At 46.1% G+C, this 21308-nt stretch overlaps 2 protein-coding genes and 1 non-coding gene across 3 annotated transcripts in view; 1 reads left to right on the forward strand and 2 right to left on the reverse strand.

The window, feature by feature from the left end:
• LOC133044325 (uncharacterized) overlaps nt 1–4288 on the reverse strand; it is a 29165-nt gene extending 24877 nt beyond the window's left edge. Inside the window, exon 1 of the mRNA XM_061125718.1 lies at nt 4059–4288. Within this exon, the coding sequence (XP_060981701.1) occupies nt 4059–4288 (230 nt within the window). The remainder of the gene's footprint in view (nt 1–4058) is intronic.
• LOC133045365 (small nucleolar RNA U13) lies at nt 1966–2070 on the reverse strand. The gene has a single exon (XR_009690240.1). It is a non-coding gene; the product is annotated as a small nucleolar RNA U13 (small nucleolar RNA).
• On the forward strand, nt 4227–20882 carry DDX27 (DEAD-box helicase 27). The gene is made up of 21 exons (XM_061127457.1): nt 4227–4379; nt 5632–5778; nt 7681–7740; nt 7994–8159; nt 8712–8758; nt 8881–8967; nt 9805–9910; nt 10748–10921; nt 11606–11756; nt 12462–12561; nt 12683–12824; nt 13622–13775; nt 14764–14845; nt 14958–15135; nt 16710–16816; nt 16987–17089; nt 18402–18496; nt 18592–18715; nt 19455–19542; nt 20501–20575; nt 20710–20882. The coding sequence occupies exons 1-21, from the start codon at nt 4287–4289 to the stop codon at nt 20726–20728; spliced, it is 2298 nt and encodes a 765-aa protein (XP_060983440.1). The 5' UTR covers nt 4227–4286; the 3' UTR covers nt 20729–20882.
• Nucleotides 20883–21308: the final 426 nt, after the last annotated feature.

Genomic DNA, 21308 nt, shown 5'->3' on the forward strand with positions numbered 1-21308 from the left:
AAAAACTGTAAGGAACTAAAACTCACCTGTAATTTTACCCCCCTGGGGTGTATGTACCTCTTGACTCTGACAGATTTCCTGTTGTCCCCAGTAGCTCTTGTCCACTTTTTCCACAGAATTTTAATTGGGCATATGGTTGCTCAGGATAAAATTTGTATTTCCCAGCCTCTTTGCAGGTAGGTATGCCCGCAGACTGAACTTTGGCCAATGGGATGGAAGCAGCATTCCAGAAGTGTGATGAAGGGTTAGGATATTTTCCTTTCCTTCCTTCCTATACATCTATCCATCCATCTATCTAGAGATATTTTATAGAGATATAGATAGAGAGGCAGAGGAAGAATGGGAGAAGGAGAGATAGAGATTATCAGAAATTGGTTCATGTAATCATGTGTGGTAAATCCAAAATCTGTACAGCCAATGTCCTAGTTTGAGTCTGAAGGCTGGAAGTTGTTTTGGAATCAGAAGGACTCCAGTTCCAGTTCAACAAATGCCCCGAGGCAGGAAGAATTCTCTCTTACACTAAGATGTGGTATGGTGCTGAGTCATGTCTTTGCAGCCTCATGGACTGTAGCCCTCCTCTGTCCGTGGAATTTTCCAGGTCAGGATTCTGGAGTGGGGTTGCCATTTCCTACTCCAGAGGACCTTCCCAACCCAGGGATGGAACCCTCATCTCCACATCTCAGGTTCTGAACACTAACTAGCTCCACCTTAAACTGGGAAGGTCAGTCTTTTGTTTTATTCAGGCCTTCAACTGACTGGATTAGGTTCCTTATGGAGGATAATCTGCTTTACTCAATCAAGTGATTTAAGTGTTAATCTCACCCCACAACACTCTCACAGAAATACCTAGAATGTTTGATCAAATATCTGGACATTTTGTGGCCCACTCAAGTTGACACATACATTTAATCATTTCACTGACCAATAAAGAACTTTCTGGGATTGGATTAGTTGTCCATTTTCAACTCAAAGCAGGAGCTTCCACCTCTTACTAGTTTTGGAAAACCTACAACCCAACATAAACATTAGACGATACTCTTCTCACAAGCTTGAAGCCACACACCTCTGCTGTTTTCTCCTCTGGTTCTCTCAATTTAACCTTCCTTGATGGGCCTAACATCTCACTGACTGCTTCTGGTGAATCCACAGCAGCAAAAAGCACAAAATACAAACTGTTTAATAATGGAATCTTATCACACATGTTGTTTTATAATCTCCTTTCTTATGGTATCTTAGATATTATTCTATGTTAGCATAAATGGAGTTACATATTTTTAATGGCTACAGTTTTCCCTTGCAAGAATGTACCACAATTGAGTGAACTATTTTGTCACTGTTACACAGTAGGATCATGTACAAGTTTTTACCTTTATAAATAGCACTCTGATGTACATGATTGTGTACACTTGTCTGTATATATATATATATATATATATATATATATATATACGTATCAAAGTTCAGTTACAAGACAGAAACTATACTAATTATTTTAACACAGAAAATTTAACATAAAGAATTGTTTAAGACCACCAAATAGCCAAAGCAATCTTGAGAAAGAAGAACAAAGTTGGAGGCATCATGCTTCCTGGTTTTAAAATTATATTACAAAGGTATGGTAACCAAACCAGAATGGTATTGATATAAAAAAGACAAGGAGATCAATGGAACTGAATAGAAAGCCCAGAAATAAAGCCACAAATATATATGGTTAATTGATTTATGACAATGGAGCCAAGAATATATGATGGGGAAGGGACAATCTCTTCAATAAATAGTACTGAGAAAACTGAACAACATGCCAAAGAATGAAACTGGACTACTGTCTCATACCACACACAAATATTAACTCAAAATGGATTAAAGGCTAGAATCTAAGACCTGAAACCATAAAACCTCTAGAAAAAAACATAGGCCGTAAGCTCCCTGACATCAGTCTTGGTGATGATTTTTTATTTATTTTCACGTCAGACGGGTAATGTGCCAGTGTCGTAACAATGTTTGGAGGGAGGCACATGTCACGCACCAGCGTGAGCACCCAATCATCACGCTCATGAACTACAAAAGGATCTGGTGATGATTTTTTAGATTTGACAGTAAAAGCAAAAACAGACATGTGGGACTATATCAAACTTAAAAAGCATTTGCACAGGGCTTCCCTGGTGGGTCAGTGGTAAATAATCTGCCTGCCAATTCATGAGAAGTGGGTTCAATCCCTGGTCCAGGAAGATCCCACATGCCAGGGAGCAACTAAGCCCCTGTGCCACAACTACTGACCCTGCACTCTAGACTGTGGGAGTCGAGGGCTGCAGCTACTGAAGGCCGCAGGCCTAGAGGCCATGCTCCACAATAAGAGAGATCACCGAAGATGAGAAGCCCGTGTACCACCACAAAGAGAAGCCCCTACTCTCTGAAACTAGAAAAAAGCTGTTGCAGCAATGAAGACCCAGTACAGCTAAAAGTAAATAGTATTTTTTTTTAAGTTTTTGCACAGCCAAGAAAACCATCAACAAAATGAAAAAGCAACATACCAAATGGGAGAAAATATTTGCAAATCATATATCCGCTAAGAGTCTAATTAATGTCCAAAATATATAGAGAACTCACACAACTCAATAGCAAGCCCGCCAGAAAATCTGATTAAAAAAATGGTTAGAGGATCCGAATAGACATTTTTTCCATTGAAGACATACAGATGGCCAATGGTTACATACTTGAAAAGGAGTTCGACATCATTAATCATCAGGGAAATGTAAATCAAAACCAAAAGGTGGTATCACCTCACACCTGTTAGAATAGCTATCATCAAAAACGCAAGAAATAACAACCGTTGGTGAAGTTGTGGAGAAAATAAGGAATCCTTGTGCACTGTTGGTGGTAATGTAATTAGTACAACTGCTATAGAAAACAGTATGAAGATATTAAAAACAGAACTACTGTATGATCCAGCAATTCCATTTATAGTTATTTACCCAAAAGAAATGAAAACACTAACTCAAAACCATATCTGCACTTCCATATTCATAGCAACATTATTAACAAAAGCCAAGACATGAAAGCAGCCTAAGTGTCCATCAGTGGATGAATGAAGAAAGAAAACATGATATATACACATCATGAAATATTATTCAGCCATTAAAAAGAAGGAACTCTTAGGACTTAGGACTTCCCTGGTGTCCAGTGGGTTGAGACTCATGCTCTCACTGTGGAAGGCCTGGGGTTCAATCCTGAGTTGGGGAACTAAAATCTGACAAGCTACAAGGTGTGGCCAAAAAACAAACAAAAAAAAGTTAAAAAAAAGACAACTGAACCTACTTCTACGCCATAACTACTACTCTGCTGCAAGTAGAAAGTGTTAATATGGAAGCAGCAAACAGCTATGAAGGAGGATGGGTAGTTCAAAAAGACTTCATGCAGGAGGTGTGTTTTTAAGTAAAGTTAAGATTCAGCAAGATATCCACAAGCAGAAGACATGAAAACTTTTTTGTAAATTGTGAGATCTTCTTTCCTAAGTACCCTCGACCCACTGCCTCGATTATAATCCTGGCTCTAATTAACTGGCTCTGTGACCTTGAAAACCTTTCTGAGCCTCAGTTTCTTCATGTGTAAGTAATGATACCTTCTGCGAGGATTGCGGTGAGGATTAGTTTATACCTGTAAAAGTGCTTAGATCAGTACTTGGTACAGAGTAAATGTTATAGATGTTATCTATTCTAATTTTTATTTTTTTCTTTTTTATGAAAATAAAAAGACATATGAGTTTGAGTAAGCTCCGGGAGTTGGTGAGGGACAGGGAGGACTGGCGTGCTGCAGTCCATGGGGTCGCAAAGAGTCGGACACGACTGAGCGACCGAAGTGATGAAAATAAATGTTTATTGTGGGGAAAAAAAAAATCTAAGACGAAAACAAAAATCACCTATGAATTCTACCACCCACAGACAGTCACTAGTAACTGTTTTACTGTATTTTTCTTTCTCAATTCCTTGTACAGAAGTATATGGGGCTTATCCACGCATCTCTGTAGACCTTCTCCTCCCACACACCTCCAACCACCCCACCGTTTTCCAAGCACCAACAAGACAGAATTTGTTGAACACACACGCCGATCCTTCGTTTCCTCACGCAAAGCACGCATGCGCGCTCCCAGAGTTTGGGCGGGCGCCGGCGGAGGAGGGCGCCGAGGGGAAGTGACGTCAGCATGTGCTCCGTGACGACGCGTGGGGAGCGGAAGTGTGCGAGCCGGCCGGCGCGCCGTGCTGCTTTCCGGAAGTGGCTGTCGAGGCACCATGCTCTCTGAGCTGGGCTTCATCGGGACCATAGGCGAAGATGAGGACGTGCCGCTGGAGCCGGAGACGGACTCTGAGGACGAGGAGGAGGAGGTACGGGCCGATCGGGGTGGCAGCGCGGCGGCAGGCAGTCGCTGTCCTTGACTGCTTCCCTTCTCCGCCGTGCCTCAGGTCCCTGACCCCAGGTCCTCGGCATCCTCTGCCCAGCTGCCAAGTGTCCCTGGGCCTCACCTGGACCCCCGGTGGTTGCCACTAGCCTTTCCTCACCTGTGCCCGTGCCATTCCGTGTCGCCTTGGTGAGCTCCGTACCCATTCACTGAAGTTTAATCCAGACCTGTGTCATAGAGATCCAGAGACGGAGTCCGTTCTGGTTCTTATTCAAGGAGCCGTGTTATCCATACATTCATTAAGTCAGTACTGACTGAACTGATTTACGTGTGCTACACCTAGTGTTGGGCATCCAGGGCGTAGCGGTGAACAGGGTAGACAAGGAAACCGCTCTCCTGAAGCTTATGTTGGATGGGGAGTTAAGGGACTTAAGCAGGATGGAGATTAAAAAGGCATAGGTGTCCTGGAAAGGTGCTCACCCTTTAAAGATCCAGCTCAAGTATTTCCCGCTCTGCGGCCTCATCTGCCTACTGACACCTCCGTTTGGGGGTCCCTTGGCCTCTTATGGGTTCAGTTTTTTCAAAGCTGAGCTCTTGGGTCTCCCTCACCCTGCCGACCTGCTCCATCTCACGCCAGAGACGCTGCAGTCATGCAGTTTCTTTCTCCTCTCTCCCTTTCCAATGCTCTGTAGGCTACCTTGGAAATCTCTTTTTAGAGTCTTCCCTGCTCAGTCCACACTGCTTACACTCTAGTCCAGCCCACTACCATCTTATACCTAGTTACCTACAATCTTAACATACCTGGTCTCTAACTGTTTCTCTTGCCTCCCTCTTCCCCTACAGTGTATTTGCCACTTAGCAGCCAGAATGATCTTTTCACTTCTCGAATGGAAAGCTGTCATAGAAAAGTTATCACTTAGATGTGGAATCTAAAATATGACACAAATATAGAGAGCAGACTTGTGGCAGGGGAGGGAAGGATTAGGAATGTGGAATTAGCAGATACAAACTATTATATATATAAGATGGAGAAGCAACAAGGTCTTTCTGTATAGCACAGGGATCTTTAGTTGCAGCATCTGGGATCTAGTTCCCTGACCAGGGATTGAACCCAGGTCCCCTGCATGGGGAGGGTGAAGTCTTAGCCACTGGACCACCCAAGGAAGTCCCTCATTTCTTCTCTTTCTGGTGTTCTTTTATCTTAGTCCCATAGTCATCCTCCTTCTCCCTCTTCCCAGGGGCCCATTATGCTGGGCAGAAAGCAGAAAGCCTTACAAAAGAACCGCAGTGCTGATTTCAACCCTGACTTTGTTTTCACTGAGAAGGAGGGAATGTACGATGGCAACTGGCCCATGGCTGATGTCCTGAGCCAGCTCAAGAAGAAGGTGAGATTGACAGTGATAGGCAGTTCCACGCCGAGAATCGGACACAGTTAAGGTTGGACACTGGATTTCAGGGTCCAGTGTTGTAGGATACCAAATGTCACATATAAATTGCTTGACTTAAAAAATGGACATAGCTGTGTCAGTTTATTACAAAGAATAATCCAGCAGATTTCCTTTGTAGTCGGGTTTTTGAAAGCTTGACTCAGTCCCACAGAGACTGTTACTCTCTGGCACTTGTCAGGTGATCTCAGGTGACCTTAGTGTTTAGGATTCCTGGTTCCCACACATCACAGGCAAAACCACCACAAATGTTGTCATCTGCTTGTTTGCCCAAATCTTGTGCTTTCCTTTGAATGTTGTTATTAACAAGCTAGAAGATGCTTGAAAGTTATTTTCCATTTCATGTGCTTCAGAGAGAATTATTGCCTGCTCAGAGTAGTTTAATCCAGACTGCTGATCTGCCAGGAGAAATATCAATAACCTCAGATATGCAGATGACACCACCCTTATGGTAGAAGAAGAACTAAAGAGCCTCTTGATGAAAGTGAAAGAGGAGAGTGAAAAAATTGGTTTAAAACTCAACATTCAAAAAACTAAGATCGTGGCATCCAGTCCCATCACTTCATGGCAAATAGATGGGGAAACAGTGACAGACTTTATTTTGGGGGGCTCCAAAATCACCGCAGATGGTGACTGCAGCTATGACATTAAAAGATGCTTGCTCCTTGGAAGAAAAGTTAATGACCCACCTAGATAGCATGTTAAAAGCAGAGACATTACTTTGCCAACAAAGATCGGTCTAGTCAAAGCTATGGTTTTTCCAGTAGTCATGTATGGATGTGAGGGTTGGACTATAAAGAAAGCTGAGCGCCAAGGAATTGATGCTTTTGAACTGTGGTGTTGGAGAAGACTCTTGAGATCCACTTCATGGAGATCCAACTAGTCCATCCTAAAGGAAATCAGTCCTGAATATTCATTGGAAGGGCTGATGTTGAAGCTGAAACTCCAATACTTTGGCCACCTGATGCGAAGAACTGACTCATTTGAAAAGACCCTGATGCTGGAAAAGATTGAAGGCTGGAGAAGGGGATGGCAGAGGATGAGATGGTTGGATGGCATCACCGACTCGATGGACATGAGTCTGAGCAAGCTCCGGAAGTTGCTGGTGGACAGGGAGGCCTGGTGTGCTGCAGTCCATGGGGTTGCAAAGAGTCGTACACGACTGAGCAACTGAACTGAACTGCTGGTCCTTGTTCTGACTGAAATGAAACAGCATGGCCTTTTCAAAGTCATCTTGAAAGGATTTTTTTTTTCTTTTCATATGAAATTCATGTAATTAAAGACTTGGTCTTATAAAGCTTACATCCTAGCAGGATAGAAAATAACTAGACAAATAATTAAACAGTTAATTGTGGTTGTGGTAAGTGCCATAGCAGTTTAAGGTGCTTTGAGCATGCAAAAGGGGGACCTGCCATTACTTACTCTTTCTAGAGTTTTAGCAGTATCCAGCATTCCCTCAATTTGCTCAGATTTCAACATTTTATTTGATAGGCTAAATTATGTTCATTTGGCAAGGGGGAAAATTTTTTCCAAGTAGCATTCATTCAGATATGATTTGACACCTCTTGGTAATTGTATAATTCTGAATAGTCAACACTTTCTAGAATGTGGATGTCCTTATTGATTCCAGGTAATTTAAAGATTTTTTTTTTTTAACAGACCATTTAATGGTTTTTTGTTTGCTTGTTTGTCTTATTGTGAATAATCTAGACTGATCAATCTGTCCAAGGACAGACGAGCTTTTTCTATACTGAACATCTCAGAACCGACTCTCAGAAGATGCTTGCTTTGTCTCTTTCCCATATGTATGTTTCTTTTTCATTTCTTCATTTTTATTTGTAGAGGGCTGCCACAACATTAGATGAGAAGATTGAGAAAGTTCGAAAGAAAAGGAAAACAGAGGTGAGTAAGCCAAGCATCGCTTCTCTTTGTTGGTCAGCCCTGAGTTACTCTCAGAGCAACCCCCCTGTTTCTCATTGAGCCTAGGTCGCAATGCAGCTGGTCCAGGCGGGCTTTCTCTGTGTGTCTGTGGTTAATACTCACTCAGAATCCGAATAGCGTTCTCCCAGGGTGGCCACAATAACATTGTCCTTCACAGGTTCTTGATTTCCTGAAGTGTGTAGTCTTCTTGCTTTATTACAGTTTCTTTTTCTAGGATAAAGAAGCCAAGTCTGGGAAGTCAGAGAAGGAGAAAGAAGCAAAAGAGGGCTCTGAACCAGAGGAGGAGGAAGACCATGAAGGAAAAGATGAAGAAGCCTCAGAAGATGAAGAATCAGAGACTGACTACTCATCAGCTGATGAGAACATCCTCACCAAGGCAGGTAGGTGATGCTGTCAGAAGCAGGGACAGGAAACGGAGTGTTCGCCTTGACTTCTGTAGATTATTCTGTGCCCTTCTGCACAGTTAAATTTAAGATCTCCATGTTGAACTCCTTTCTTTTAGCTTCTCTTTTTCCTTGGGATTTTATTAGGGCTGTGTACTTTGCAGAATGAGTTCACTCTTTGTCTTTTTTTTTCCTCTTGGCTCATGCCATGTGGTATGTGGGATCTTTCCTGACCAGAGATTGAACCTGTGTCCCCTGGATTGCAAGTGCCATCTTTTTTTTTTTTTTAATTAATTTTTTTTGGTGAGGTGGAGCTCAGAGTCCTAATCCCTAGAGGACCAGAGAAATCTTTTTTTCTTTTTTTTTTTGGCCATGCTACATGGCTGGCAGGATCTTAGTTCTCTGACCAGAGATCAAATGCGGGCCCCAGTGAGAGCCATGAGCTCTAACGACTGGGAGTCCGTCCAGGTAATGCACTCAGGACAGTGTCTAGCTGGCTGAGTGCTCGGGAGCTGTGAGCCCTGATATTTGCTCTCTTTTTCTCCATAGATACACTCAAAGTAAAGGAGCGGAAGAAGAAGAAGAAGAAAGGACAGGTGAGCATGGCCTTGGACAACTGCATAGAGCTTGTTTTACAACCTGAAAGGATTTTCGGGTCATTTAGTTTTCTTAGGCCCCTTTTGCTGAATTCTCTTTGTCTTTTGCTTTTCTGGTGTAGGAAGCAGGAGGATTTTTTGAAGATGCATCTCAGTACGATGAAAACCTCTCGTTCCAGGACATGAACCTTTCCCGCCCTCTTCTGAAGGTAGTGGCTACTTTTGTCAACCATGGGATTCTTGTAGTCACCCCGTAACTGGGCTCTCTGCCCTAAACTGGGTCGGTGGCCTCCCAGAGCTGTGTTGTCCACACAGCTGCCGGAGAGCCCGCTTACACAAAGATTCCCCTGCTGGCCTGTACATACAGCCCTGCCCCTTCTGGTCCCCTCTGAGATGCTTCCTGGCAGCCGTCCTGCTCTGGCCATGCTGGCCTCCTCACTGACCCTCACACAGGTCAGGCGTCTTCTTCCTCAAGCCCTTTGCACTTGCTGTTCCCACTGACTGGAAGGTGGTTCTGAAAACCTGGTTGGGGTGCTCTTTGCTTCTCTCAGGGCTCTCCTCAGTATACCCTGCTCAGGAGACTGTCCGTCCCTGGCCGCCTTACTGGAAATCGCTCTCGCCCCTTCCCCACCGCCCTCCCTAGCCCGCTCGACCGCTGTGGTTTTCCCCGTAGCATTTCTCTTCATATCACAGCTGTTTGGTTTTGGCCTGTTTTTTCCTCACAGATTCTAAGATTCCTAAGGGCGGGGTTCTTTCTTTTGTTGCCTGCTCTGTCCTCAGTGCCTGGAATATCATTACACCCACACACACACACACCCGCCCCCAGACGCATGCACGCACGCACGCACGCACGCACGCACGCACCCGCCCCCAGACGCATGCACGCACGCACGCACCCGCCCCCAGACGCATGCACGCACGCACGCACGCACGCACCCCCCAGATGGACTAAATGCCCGGAAGGGACTGAAACCCGATGGAAACCTGCCTTGTTGGATTGACACTGAGACTGCCCCGCTCTGTCCGGCCCCACCTTCTCTCTTCAGGCCATCACAGCCATGGGCTTCACGCAGCCCACCCCCATCCAGAAGGCGTGCGTACCCGTGGGGCTGCTGGGGAAGGACATCTGTGCCTGCGCAGCCACGGGGACAGGTACTGAGGACAGGGACCTGGGGGTGGGGGAGGGGGGGTGGCAGGAGGAGGACGCGTGACGGAGAAGAGGCTCTGGGCTGGCTGCCGAAAGGCCGCTTTGCTAAATATGCAGACACAAATTTTAATGCAACACTATATATTCTGTATAATAACTTCCCTTGTAAATAATGCTTATATATATTTTCTCTTTCTTTAAATATTCTACTTTTTTCAGATAGGGCAGTCACAGGTCACAGGTTTTAGGGGGTCTGGTGAAGGTCATCTTTGTTTAATCCTATCAGGGTGTCTCTGTGACCATGACCTCCTGGCACTCCCGTGATAGGCCCCTGTCGTCAGAGTAAAGATTTTATAAAAGGGATGTTTATCACAACATCGTGGACTAGTGCAGTTAATTATATAGTCACGTCATAGAGTGGAAATAATCATGTAATAGAATATGATGTAATCATTTAAAAAAAGTAGGGTATGTAAAGAAATGGGAAAATATATATTTTAAAAGGAAGTTACTAAACAATATATAGTATTATTGCATTAAAGTGAATATTTTTATATATTTCTGTCCATTAATAATAAAGATTGGTAATAGAGATACTGTATTGTTAATCTTACCTGTGGTTGGCTGAACTGTGGAAGATTTAAAAAAAGAAATTTTTTTTTGTATTTCCCAGATTTTTCACATTGACCATGTGATTTTAAAGCCAGAAAGAAAGTTTTATGAAAACTGAGTTCCTTCACTTCCCCCTGAGCAGATGGGTAGGCTTTCTGCACGCAGGTGGGCCCCCGGGCCTGTGAGGGACTGAGGCTGTGCTCATGTGTGGCTGCTGCCCTCCCCTCCAGGTAAAACGGCAGCGTTTGCCCTGCCGGTCTTGGAGCGTCTGATCTACAAACCCCGCCAGGCTCCGGTGACCCGCGTGCTGGTGCTGGTTCCCACCCGAGAACTGGGCATCCAGGTGCACTCCGTCACCAGGCAGCTGGCCCAGTTCTGCAGCATCACCACCTGCCTGGCTGTGGGTGAGTGTCTGGCTGAGGGCCGTTTGCCCCTGGGAGACGGGCCTGGGAAGAATGGATGTGTGCCACTGTCTGAGGGTGACGGGTGCAGGAAAACCTTCATGGGGCTGAATCCTCTTAAAACCAGATGGCGTTTCCACAGTAGACAGGGAGGGGGACGGGGAGGGGGGAACCTTGCAAAATGGAACCTCAGAATACTGAAAATACTTTTTTTCTTGGTACTTAACAAATTTAGGATATAATTTTTGTCTTGCACAAATAATGAATCAAATATTAACTGGAGCAGGGTTTTTCTGGTGATGTTATATGATAGTCACTCAGCCTTCAGTTTACCCTCCTTATGCAGTAGGAAGTCACTGGTGATTTAGAAAGATTATTGGTTTCATCTGCTGCATCTCTCAGTCCTTGGATGGTTGACTTGTTTTGTTCTGTGATTCCTTTTATTCCAAAGTCCTTTGTGTCATCCTCTTTTTTGATTTTTGCATTTAGTACAGTTGGAGTTAAATAACCCATCTCTTCCAGTGTACTGTAAAATCCATGCAGATGGGGCCTCCATGGGCCTTGTTCTCTGACTTTTGCTCTGCACCTGCCGTGGGACCTGGCGGGTGGCAGGGCTCAGGCCTTCTGGGTAGCGAGTCCTCACGGTAACGACTCGGCTGCCCACCTGGTGGGCTCTGCTCTTTGCAGGTGGCCTGGACGTGAAGTCTCAGGAAGCAGCACTTCGGGCAGCGCCTGACATCCTCATTGCCACACCGGGCCGGCTCATCGATCACCTCCACAACTGCCCTTCCTTCCACCTGAGCAGCATCGAGGTGCTCATCTTGGATGAGGCCGATAGGTGCGCCTGAAGTGCCGGGGTCCCCAGGGCCCAGCCCTGGATGGGAACCTGCACTCCACATGGTCCCATGTGGCTCTCACCAGTTCAGCTGTTCACGTTTGCGCCTTTGTCCATCTTCGCCCAGATTATCCGGCTCTCTTTCTCTCTCCGTAATGGGATGGTTAAGAGAGAAGGCAGGTCAGATTTTGGCTCTGTCACTTCCTGAGATTGGGAAGCAATTATTTAGATTCTCAAAGCAAATCCTTTTTGTTTATAAGTGAGGGTTAAGTACCCAACCTCATGGTGTTAAGGATTCAAGGAGTAACTCCGGTAAAGTGCCTGTGTGCCTGGTGAGGATTCAGCCAGCAGCCTCGATTACCTGAATTTCTCAACTGTGATAATGACATTGTGTCTATTTAGGAGAGAATCCTTGTTCTTAGGGAACGTATGCTGAAGTATTTAGGGGTCAGGTGTTGTGATTCCTGCAACTTAAAAGCAATTCCACAAAAGAAAAAAGAAAGATGAAGCAAATGTGGCCAGGTGGTAATTCTTGATGAATCCGGGTAAAAGGGTAAAGTAACACTTATAAAATAAGGAAATACATGAGCTTGAAACATAACTGGTGATGATATGCAAACATCACCTGTCTGATGTTTTCTGTGTTTCGTCGATACAGACGCAAGCCCAACCCAATTTTTTTGACCTCTCCTCTCCCCTGTTGGCCAGGATGCTGGACGAGTACTTTGAGGAGCAGATGAAGGAGATCATCCGAATGTGCTCCCACCACCGCCAGACCATGCTGTTCTCAGCCACGATGACAGACGAGGTGGGCCACGGGGAATGGAGAGACAGCACTGGGGCTCCTGGGCTGGGCTGGGGCACCGTCTCCCTCCTTCCCTCCTGCCCCCTGGCAGGCCAGTCAGCTTCCCTGTCTTTGTGGCTGGCAGGTGAAAGATCTGGCATCTGTCTCCTTGAAGAATCCCGTCCGGATATTTGTGAACAGCAACACGGATGTGGCCCCCTTCCTGCGGCAGGAGTTCATCCGGATCCGGCCAAACCGGGAAGGGGACCGGGAAGCCATCGTGGCAGGTGCGAGCTCGGGGAGGGCGGGGTGCTCAGCACCCCTGAGCGTCACACCGAAGGGCTGGTTTCTCCCCCGGCACCAGCTCCTCCATCCCGTCTCCCCCAGTCCCGTGCCTAACCAGGAGTGCTTCCCCTCTCTCTTTCATCCCCTCACCTCCCTTCGGCCATCCAGCCTTCCTTAGGTCCTGCTGAACCCCTGGACACCTCCTTCGGTGGTCCCTCTGGCTCTTTGCCCAGGCCACTACAGCATCTCCTGGCTTGTTGCAGCAGCCTCTTACCTGGCCGTCCGCTTCCACCCTGTCTCTTCTCCACACTGCAGATCATTAAAGAGGATCGTTTAGAAACAAGCATTCACCCCTGTTCCTTTGTTATTGAACCTCTCTGCCATCTCCCATCGCTCTTAGACTGAAATCCATGCTCCCTAGCGAGTCCTGTAAGATCTTCTGGACCTGCCCCTGCTTGCCTGGAGCCCCTGGCCTTGGAGCCTTAGCTCACGGTTTTCCAGCCATACTCGCTTGCTTTCACTTTCACAAACCTAGTGAGCTTTTATGTTTGACTGAACCTTTACATGTGATCCTCTGCCTGAAATCCTCCCCCAGATCTTCTCGTAGATGAGCCTGTCTTGTCCTTCAGCCTAACGTCACCTCCTCAGAGAGGCCGGCCCTGAAGCGGCCCTGGCTTCCCTGCTTCTGTCCTGCGGTTGAAGCTCCACACGGCGGGGCCCAGGCACAGCAGCCACGCCGCGGGCGAGGAGCAGGACGTGTGTGGAGGTGGCCGCTGGCTCACTCTTGTCTCCCTGGCAGCTCTGTTGATGAGAACCTTCACCGACCATGTGATGCTGTTCACCCAGACCAAGAAGCAGGCCCACCGCATGCACATCCTTCTGGGGCTGATGGGGCTGCAGGTGGGCGAGCTCCACGGCAACCTGTCTCAGACGCAGCGGCTGGAGGCCCTCCGGTAAAGTCTCGGGGGCTGAGGCTCCCACCCGTCCTTCAGAGAGGGCTGTCTTCATTCCAGAGATGGGGAGGACACCCAGAGGTCGTGGTACTGTAATGGCAGGGCACACAGCAGGTTCCCCTCTCAGACATTCTAGCCTAACCATTGTAGGGTTATGTCTCAGATAGGTTCAGAACTTTGACTTTGTAGAAAGTGATACCCTTGCCCCAGGACTTAGTGCCTGGGGTCTGCTGATGGCGTCAGAGAAAGAAATTCCGGCTTGGGAAGAAGCAGTTTCTGATCTCTGCAGCCGTTCCAGAGCGGTGGACATCCCCGGGTCTGCCAGAGCAAGATCCTGAATTGAATCCAGTAGCTATTTCTTGAGCTTTACTTTGCCAGACCCTGTGCTTTCCCATGTGATTTCTTACTTAATTCCCACAGAATGGGATCAGCTTGGTAGGCAAGGAGGTACCCTTTAGAAGACCCCACCTGTCCCTATTCATCATCACAGGCAGTTGAGAGTTGTTTTTCTTTTTTTTAAAATTAATTTACTTATTTGGCTGTACTGGGTCTTAGTTATGTTTAATTGCAGCATGTGCGATCTAGTTCCCTGACCAGGGATTGAACCTGGGCCCCCTGTACTGGGAGCTCAGAGTCTTAGCCACTGGACCACAAGGGAATCCCCAGAGTTGTTTCTTAAAGGCTGCCTTGAATGCTGAGGTATTTGCATATGCTGCTTCTTATAGTCTAGCTCTGTGGTTACCGAGCTTCCATGTTCATAGGAATTTCTGCTTAAAGTGGTATACACAAAACTATGTTTGTTGTGTGTTGTGGGATGTTTGGGGGGCATATAAGTGTTGTTAGGCTGACATGTAGGACCTGTCCCCACCGTGATGGTCTGTACTCCGCTGCTTGACTCCAGAAGGGTTTGTGTGATCGTTGTGGGTTCAGACCCCTGCAGAGCGTTGGGGTCAGGTGTTCAGAGGAACATGTTTGTGGCTGTTTCCAGGCGCTTTAAAGATGAACAGATTGACATCCTCGTGGCCACCGATGTAGCAGCTCGTGGACTGGACATTGAGGGGGTCAAAACGGTGAGCAGGCTTCCCTTTCCTTGAGCTTCTGGTGGGACTCTTCCTGCCTCCTTGTGCCCTCCTCTCCCTGCCGGCTCCCAGACCTGACTGATGCTCAACTTTGGCCTTCCAGGTAATCAACTTCACCATGCCCAACACCATTAAGCATTACGTCCACCGGGTGGGGCGCACAGCTCGTGCCGGCCGGGCCGGGCGCTCGGTCTCTCTGGTGGGGGAGGAGGAGCGGAAGATGCTGAAGGAAATTGTCAAGGCCGCCAAGGCCCCCGTGAAGGCCCGCATTCTGCCCCAGGGTGAGCAAGCACTGGTGCAGCAACCCAGGATGGCTTGGGGGGGTGTGGGGCGGGTAGGGTCCTCGATCAGACCCAGGAGGGAGGGGCAGGGGACAGAAGGTGATGGGTAAGAGCAGGTGCTTTGCTGTTAGGAGCCAGATCAGAATCCCAGCTCCGCCACTTGGTTGTTGAGGAGTCCTGGGCAGGTCTCCCCTCGCCTCTGTGTGAAAGGGAGTGAGGGAAGGCTTGTGCCCCAAGTGCTTATTCACAGCATTTGCCAGCCTTTGGGCAGAGAAGCCGCCTTTTTAAGGTGCCACCCCTGTTAACCCTTCCTCCCTTCTTCCAGAGAGTGAGGAGGAAGTCAGTGCTCATTCTTTTTGGATGGCTTTCATTCTTTTTGTTGTTCTCATCCAAAAGGGTCATATAAAGCGCATCCTTACAAAATTTTTTTTTAAGTTACAAAAACAATATGTATTCAGTGTTGGAAAAAAATAAATAAGAGTGAAAATGTGATTGTAGGAACTTCCCCAGCAGTCCAGGCTTCCCAGGTGGCTCAGTGGGAAAGAATCCGTCTGCAAATAAGGAGATGCAGGTTCTATCCTTGTGTCGGGAAGATTCCCCTGGAGGAAGGCATGGCTACCAACTCCAGTATTCTTGCCTGGAGAATTCCACGGACGGGGAGCCTGGCGGGCTACAGTCCATGGGATCACAAAGAGTCAGATACGCCTGAAGTGACTGAACACACACACCCTAGGGGGGTTCAGTTCTTAGGACTTTGCCTTCCAGTGGAGGGGGTATGAGTTTGATTCCTGGTCAGAGAGCTAACATCCCACATGCATTGCAGCCAAAAGCCAAAATATAAAACAGAAGCAATATTGTAACAGATTCAATAGACCTTAAAAATAGTCCACATCAAAAAAAAAAATCTTAAAAAAAGTAATTGCATATGAAAGAGCTCACCGCTTGTAGCATTTGATGTACATCTTTTCAAACCTTTTTTCCCATTCATGGGTCTTTTTTTTTCCCTTTCATTTAAAAGTTTTTCATTTGATTCATTCAGTCTATTGCTCTTTATTGTATTCTAGGTATTGGGGATACAACAGGAAACAAAGCAGCTGACTTTGATGAGAAAAAGGCACAATAAACAAGCTAATAGTAGATGTGATTGAGAACGACAGGAGAAGTGACTATTCTTGAAAAGCTGTTGGGAAAGGACTCTGAACAGATGGCATTTGAGCTGAGTCCTAGATGATCAGAATGAGGTGGGGGTGGTCTGGGGACAGAGTGTGCCAAGCAGAGAAAACCAGGGCAAAGATTCAGAGACAGGAACACACTTGGTGTGTGGGCAGAAGAGGAGGGCCAGAGGCCCAGGGCCTGTGAGCACGCAGCAGACGGGTCAGAGAGGCTGGAAGGGCCGTGCCGAGGGGCTCAGGTTTTATTCCAGGAGCATCAGAAAGCCTTCGGGGAGGTGTTAGGCAGAGAAGCCACACATTAAAAAAAAACACTTTTGTCACTAAATACCCCCTTGCATTATTTTCATCAGTTACACCATATTCATCTTTATTTTAAAATCTTTTTTGTTCTTTTCCCTTGAGACGTCATCCTCAAATTCCGGGACAAGATTGAGAAAATGGAGAAAGACGTGTATGCAGTTCTGCAGTTGGAGGCGGAGGAGAAAGAGATGCAGAAGTCGGAAGCCCAGGTGAGTCGCTCAATGAGCAGACCATGCAGGCCCCTGCTGGTCTGCCGTCTGCTGGGTTGTGTCTGCCAAACGTACCATCAGAGCCCCAGGCGTTTGCAGGCCGTGGCTTCCTGCAGTCTCCGTGTTCTGTGTTACCAGATGTGGGTTTCATCCTTCTGCCGTCCCCATAGATCAACACAGCACAGCGGCTCCTGGAGAAAGGGAAGGAGGCATCAAACCCTGAACCCGAGAGGAGCTGGTTCCAGACCAAGGAAGAGAGGAAGAAGGAAAAAAGTATGTCGGGGAGGTTCCTCCAAAAGCTAAACGTGGAATTACCATCGGGCCCAGCAGTTCCACTCCTAGGTCTCTGCCCTAAGTAACTGAAAACAGGGACTCAAACAGATGCTTGTATGCCAGTGTTCACTGAAGCATTATTCACAATGGCCAACGGGTGGAAACAACCGTGTCCATCAGCAGATGAGTGGATACATGAAATGTGGTATGTGTGTACAATGGGGTATTACTCAGCCATAATGAAGTTCTGGTACGTGCTGCAAGGAGGATCCTCGAAAACATGCTAACTGAAATGGTCCAGACACGAAGGGACCAATCTTTATGATGCCATTTATATGAGGTACCTAGAGACAAATTCATAGACACAGAACTTACTAGAGGTTGTGGGCAAGGAGTTGCTCCTTAATGTTCCATTTGGGATGATGAAAGTTTTAGAAACAGATGATGGCAATGGTTGTACAATATTGTGCCATTAATGCTACTGAATTGTACATTAAAGAATGGTAAAATGGCAAATTTTATATATATTTTGCTCTAATTAAAAAAAGTAAGTTGGAGATATATATATATATATATATATATATTCCTTTCTTTCTCCCTTTTAGAAACAAACATGAATTCATGTTCTACACCTTGCTTTTTTCCATTTATTTTGTAGTTTGGAGATCATTTTATATAGGCACATACATAGCTGCCTTTTCTTTTTTTAATGATTGTGGTCTTCTCCATCATATGGGTGGATTATAATTTATTACTTTTCCACTGAGGGACACTGAGATTGTTTCCTATCTTTTGCTATTATAAACAAGTGAATAGCTATATAGATGTCCTTTCACAATTAAGCAAGCATATTTGATTTGCAAGGTAAGTTCCAGAAAGTGAAATTATATATCAGAGGGTATGTGTATTTATTATGTTGTAAGGGGTTGCACAGTTACCTTCCAAAGAGGTTGTACCAAGAATTTAAGAAACACTGCCTTTATGTTATGGGACCAAACATTAAGGTATCTGTATGTATGTTAAGTCTCTGTTATAAGTAGGGTTAAAACTGTATTGTGGGAAGGTATGGGGAGTATGTCTTTCATAACAAGAGGCAGATAATGAATGTCTCAAGTGGATTAATTAAGAAATAGTGGAATAAACATGTTATTTAGTGAGATGGAGGTAACCACCAGAAGAGGAAGTGGTTGCTTCTTTTCATTTTAAGACCTTAAATGTATCACTTTAAAATATGTGCAGTTACTGTGAGTTTAAAAGAAAAAAACATTTTATAAAACGGTACCTGAAATTTCATGCTCTCTTCTCATCCTAGTTGCTAAGGCTCTGCAGGAGTTTGACTTAGCCTTAAGAGGAAAGAAGAAAAGGAAGAAGTTTATGAAAGAAGCCAAGAAAAAGGGGGAGATGACAGTGAGTGGCCTCCCCTTTGGAGCTGGATCCCTGCCTAGGGACCTGGTCAGGGCTGCCTCGTCCATTCCATACATACACGTCATCCTTCTCCCCAGGCGGAGGAGAGATCCCAGTTCGAAATCCTCAAGGCACAGATGTTTGCTGAGCGGCTGGCCAAGAGGAACCGCAGAGCCAAGCGGGCCCGAGCAATGCCTGAGGAGGAGCCAGTGAGGGCGCCTGGTATGTAGATGGGGAGCCTGAAGGAGCTGGTAGGAAGGACCTGCCTGAAGCCTGTGCTTGTGGTCAGGGAGGAAACACGAGGGAAGATGATGCCAAGGGCCCATGTCTTTTGAATAATGAGCATGTGCCTGCATGTACAGTGTCCTTCATTGGCTCCAAGTGGTGCAGTGGTTGGTGGGTACAGCTAGGATTTGAACCCCAGTCTTTCTCATTCTTGGGCTTCCCTAGTGGCTCAAATGGGAAAGAATCCACCTGCAATGCAGGTGACCCAGGTTTGATCCCTGGGTCGGGAAGATTCCCTAAAGAAGGGAATGGCAGCCCACTCTAGCATTCTTGCCTGGAGAATCCCATGGGTGGAGGAGCCTGGCAGGCTACAGTCCTTGCGGCCTCAAACAGTTGGACGCTACTGACCAACTAACACTTTCTGTTTCTGGAGCCTAGATGTCTACCAGCTGCTACTAGAGGAGTGGGTCAGGGTAGAATGATGTGAAGACACTTTTGGCCCATTTTATGTTTAGGTGGTCCATTCCACCTTTGGAGTCCTTAAGCATCCTCCCCCCCCGCCCCCCAACCTGGTACTTTTGATTCCTTATCCCTTCTTTGCTGGGATCTGCTGTGTCACTTCCATGTCAATAAAACATCAAGCCGGAGCATCCACTAAAGTGGGAACCTTGAGCATAAGGGGATTTAAGAGCTTGGGACAAAGAAACCTTATCTAACCCATTCTTTCTATGTGCAGCAAAGAAGCAAAAGCAGGTGAAGAAATCAGTATTTGATGAAGAACTCACCAACACGAGCAAGAAGGCCCTGAAACAGTATCGAGCTGGGTAGGGTTTTAAGTCATCATGGAGCTCTTGGTTTTCTAATGAAAGCTGTAAATTTTCTCCCTTGTTCCCCACTCTTAATTCTCATATACCTACAGATTAATAATACAGGCATACCTCATTTTATTGTACTTAGTGCAGCAACCCTGCGTCATCAGATGATGGCTAGCTTTTTTAAAAAATTTTTTAGCAATAGAGTTTTCTTATTTTTATTTAGTTTTTATTTTTTGGCCGCACTGCATGGCTTGCAGGATCTTAGATCCCTGACTAGGAAACGAAGCTGGGTCCCAGCAGTGAAAGCAATATGTCCTAATTACTGGACCACCAGGGTATTCTCAGTAATAGAGTATTTTTTAAATTAAGATATGAGCATTGTTTTTTAGACATAATGTTATTGCACAGTTTAAATAGATTCTAGTGTAGTATAAACATAACTGTTACATGCAGTGGGAAACCAAAAAAAAAAACCAAAAATCCAAACTCACAGTACCTTTGAGGTCTGCCTGTATATAATTTCAAGGGCTCCCATCTACCGCCTACCTGAGCCCATCTGTGGGTCCCAGGGTGAGAGTGAGGGAAGTGTGAAGGCCCTTCTGCCTTGGAGGTAAAATAGCACATTATGGTTTGGAAGTATAGCTTCCCTCAGGGGAGGAATAGAACACAGAGGGCTGTGGTGTGCTCTGGAGTGTGTTGTTCCTCCCCACATCCTCTGGGCTGGGGTTGGCGGCTGGGTAGACTAAGTTATGCAAGCAGTTTTTTAATATACACAGGAAGGAAGGGCCTCTTCCAGTCTTGCTTTAGAGCTGGGTCCTGACTTTGATAAACCCGCATCATCAGGTGGAAAAGCACAGACTTAGAACCTCGGGCCCTAAAGATGACGCATCTGTGGGTGTGGGAGCTGGTGGTGGGGGTGGCGAGACACTGCCGCTTGTCCACCATCCTGCTGTCTTCTCGTTCACAGCCCCTCCTTTGAAGAAAGGAAAAAATTGGGGTTGCCCCACCAGAGACGAGGAGGAAACTTTAAATCTAAATCCAGGTAATGTTTACAGTTTTGGAGGGCCGGAGGCTACGAGTGGGGTTAGAGAAGAAAGTTTTTCTGGGAAAGGAGCTTCTCCTTCCTGTCTGGGCTTGTGGGTTGGTCTTTATTTACCCTGCTCATTTTCTTCATAGGTACAAGAGGAGGAAGTAGCCGTGGTGAGCTGAGGAAGTTCATTGGGCAGCTCTTAGATCTCTTCCTTGTGGGAAGTCATCCTGGCTTGGTCTCTCTCCTCTCTTTAAAAAACATTCTTTAAAACTTTAGTAAGTCTTTGTCATTTGTACATTAAAGAAAGGGAGAAACTGGAGGTCGTGGACATTTATGTATGTTTTCTGAGCATCCTTGTCAGCCAAGGTTCCTTTTTAAAGGCTTTCTTGATTCGCTTTCACATAAAGAAAATACCAAATGGAGGAAGTGTTTTGGGGAGCGTCGAGACCAGTGTAGTTGTACATCTTTGTCTCTTCCCTCAGTGTTACCTACTAGCTTGGCACTGCCACATATACTCAGAACATATCTCTGTGCTTGGAGAGGAGCTGGATGTGGAGTAGAGAAGCTCTTACTAGAAGTTCTCTTTCAATGTCCTAGAATGAAAATCTGTTGTTTATTGAGCCCCAGCTGTGCACCAGATATTTGTGCACCGAGCACTGTCTCATCCAACTCACTACACTCCTATGAGGCAGGTACTGTAATCCCCATTTTACAGATAAAGAAATGGAGGGTTAGAAAGATGGGA

Source organism: Dama dama, chromosome 23 (assembly GCF_033118175.1).
Source record: "Dama dama isolate Ldn47 chromosome 23, ASM3311817v1, whole genome shotgun sequence".
NCBI classification, from domain to species: Eukaryota; Metazoa; Chordata; class Mammalia; order Artiodactyla; family Cervidae; genus Dama; species Dama dama.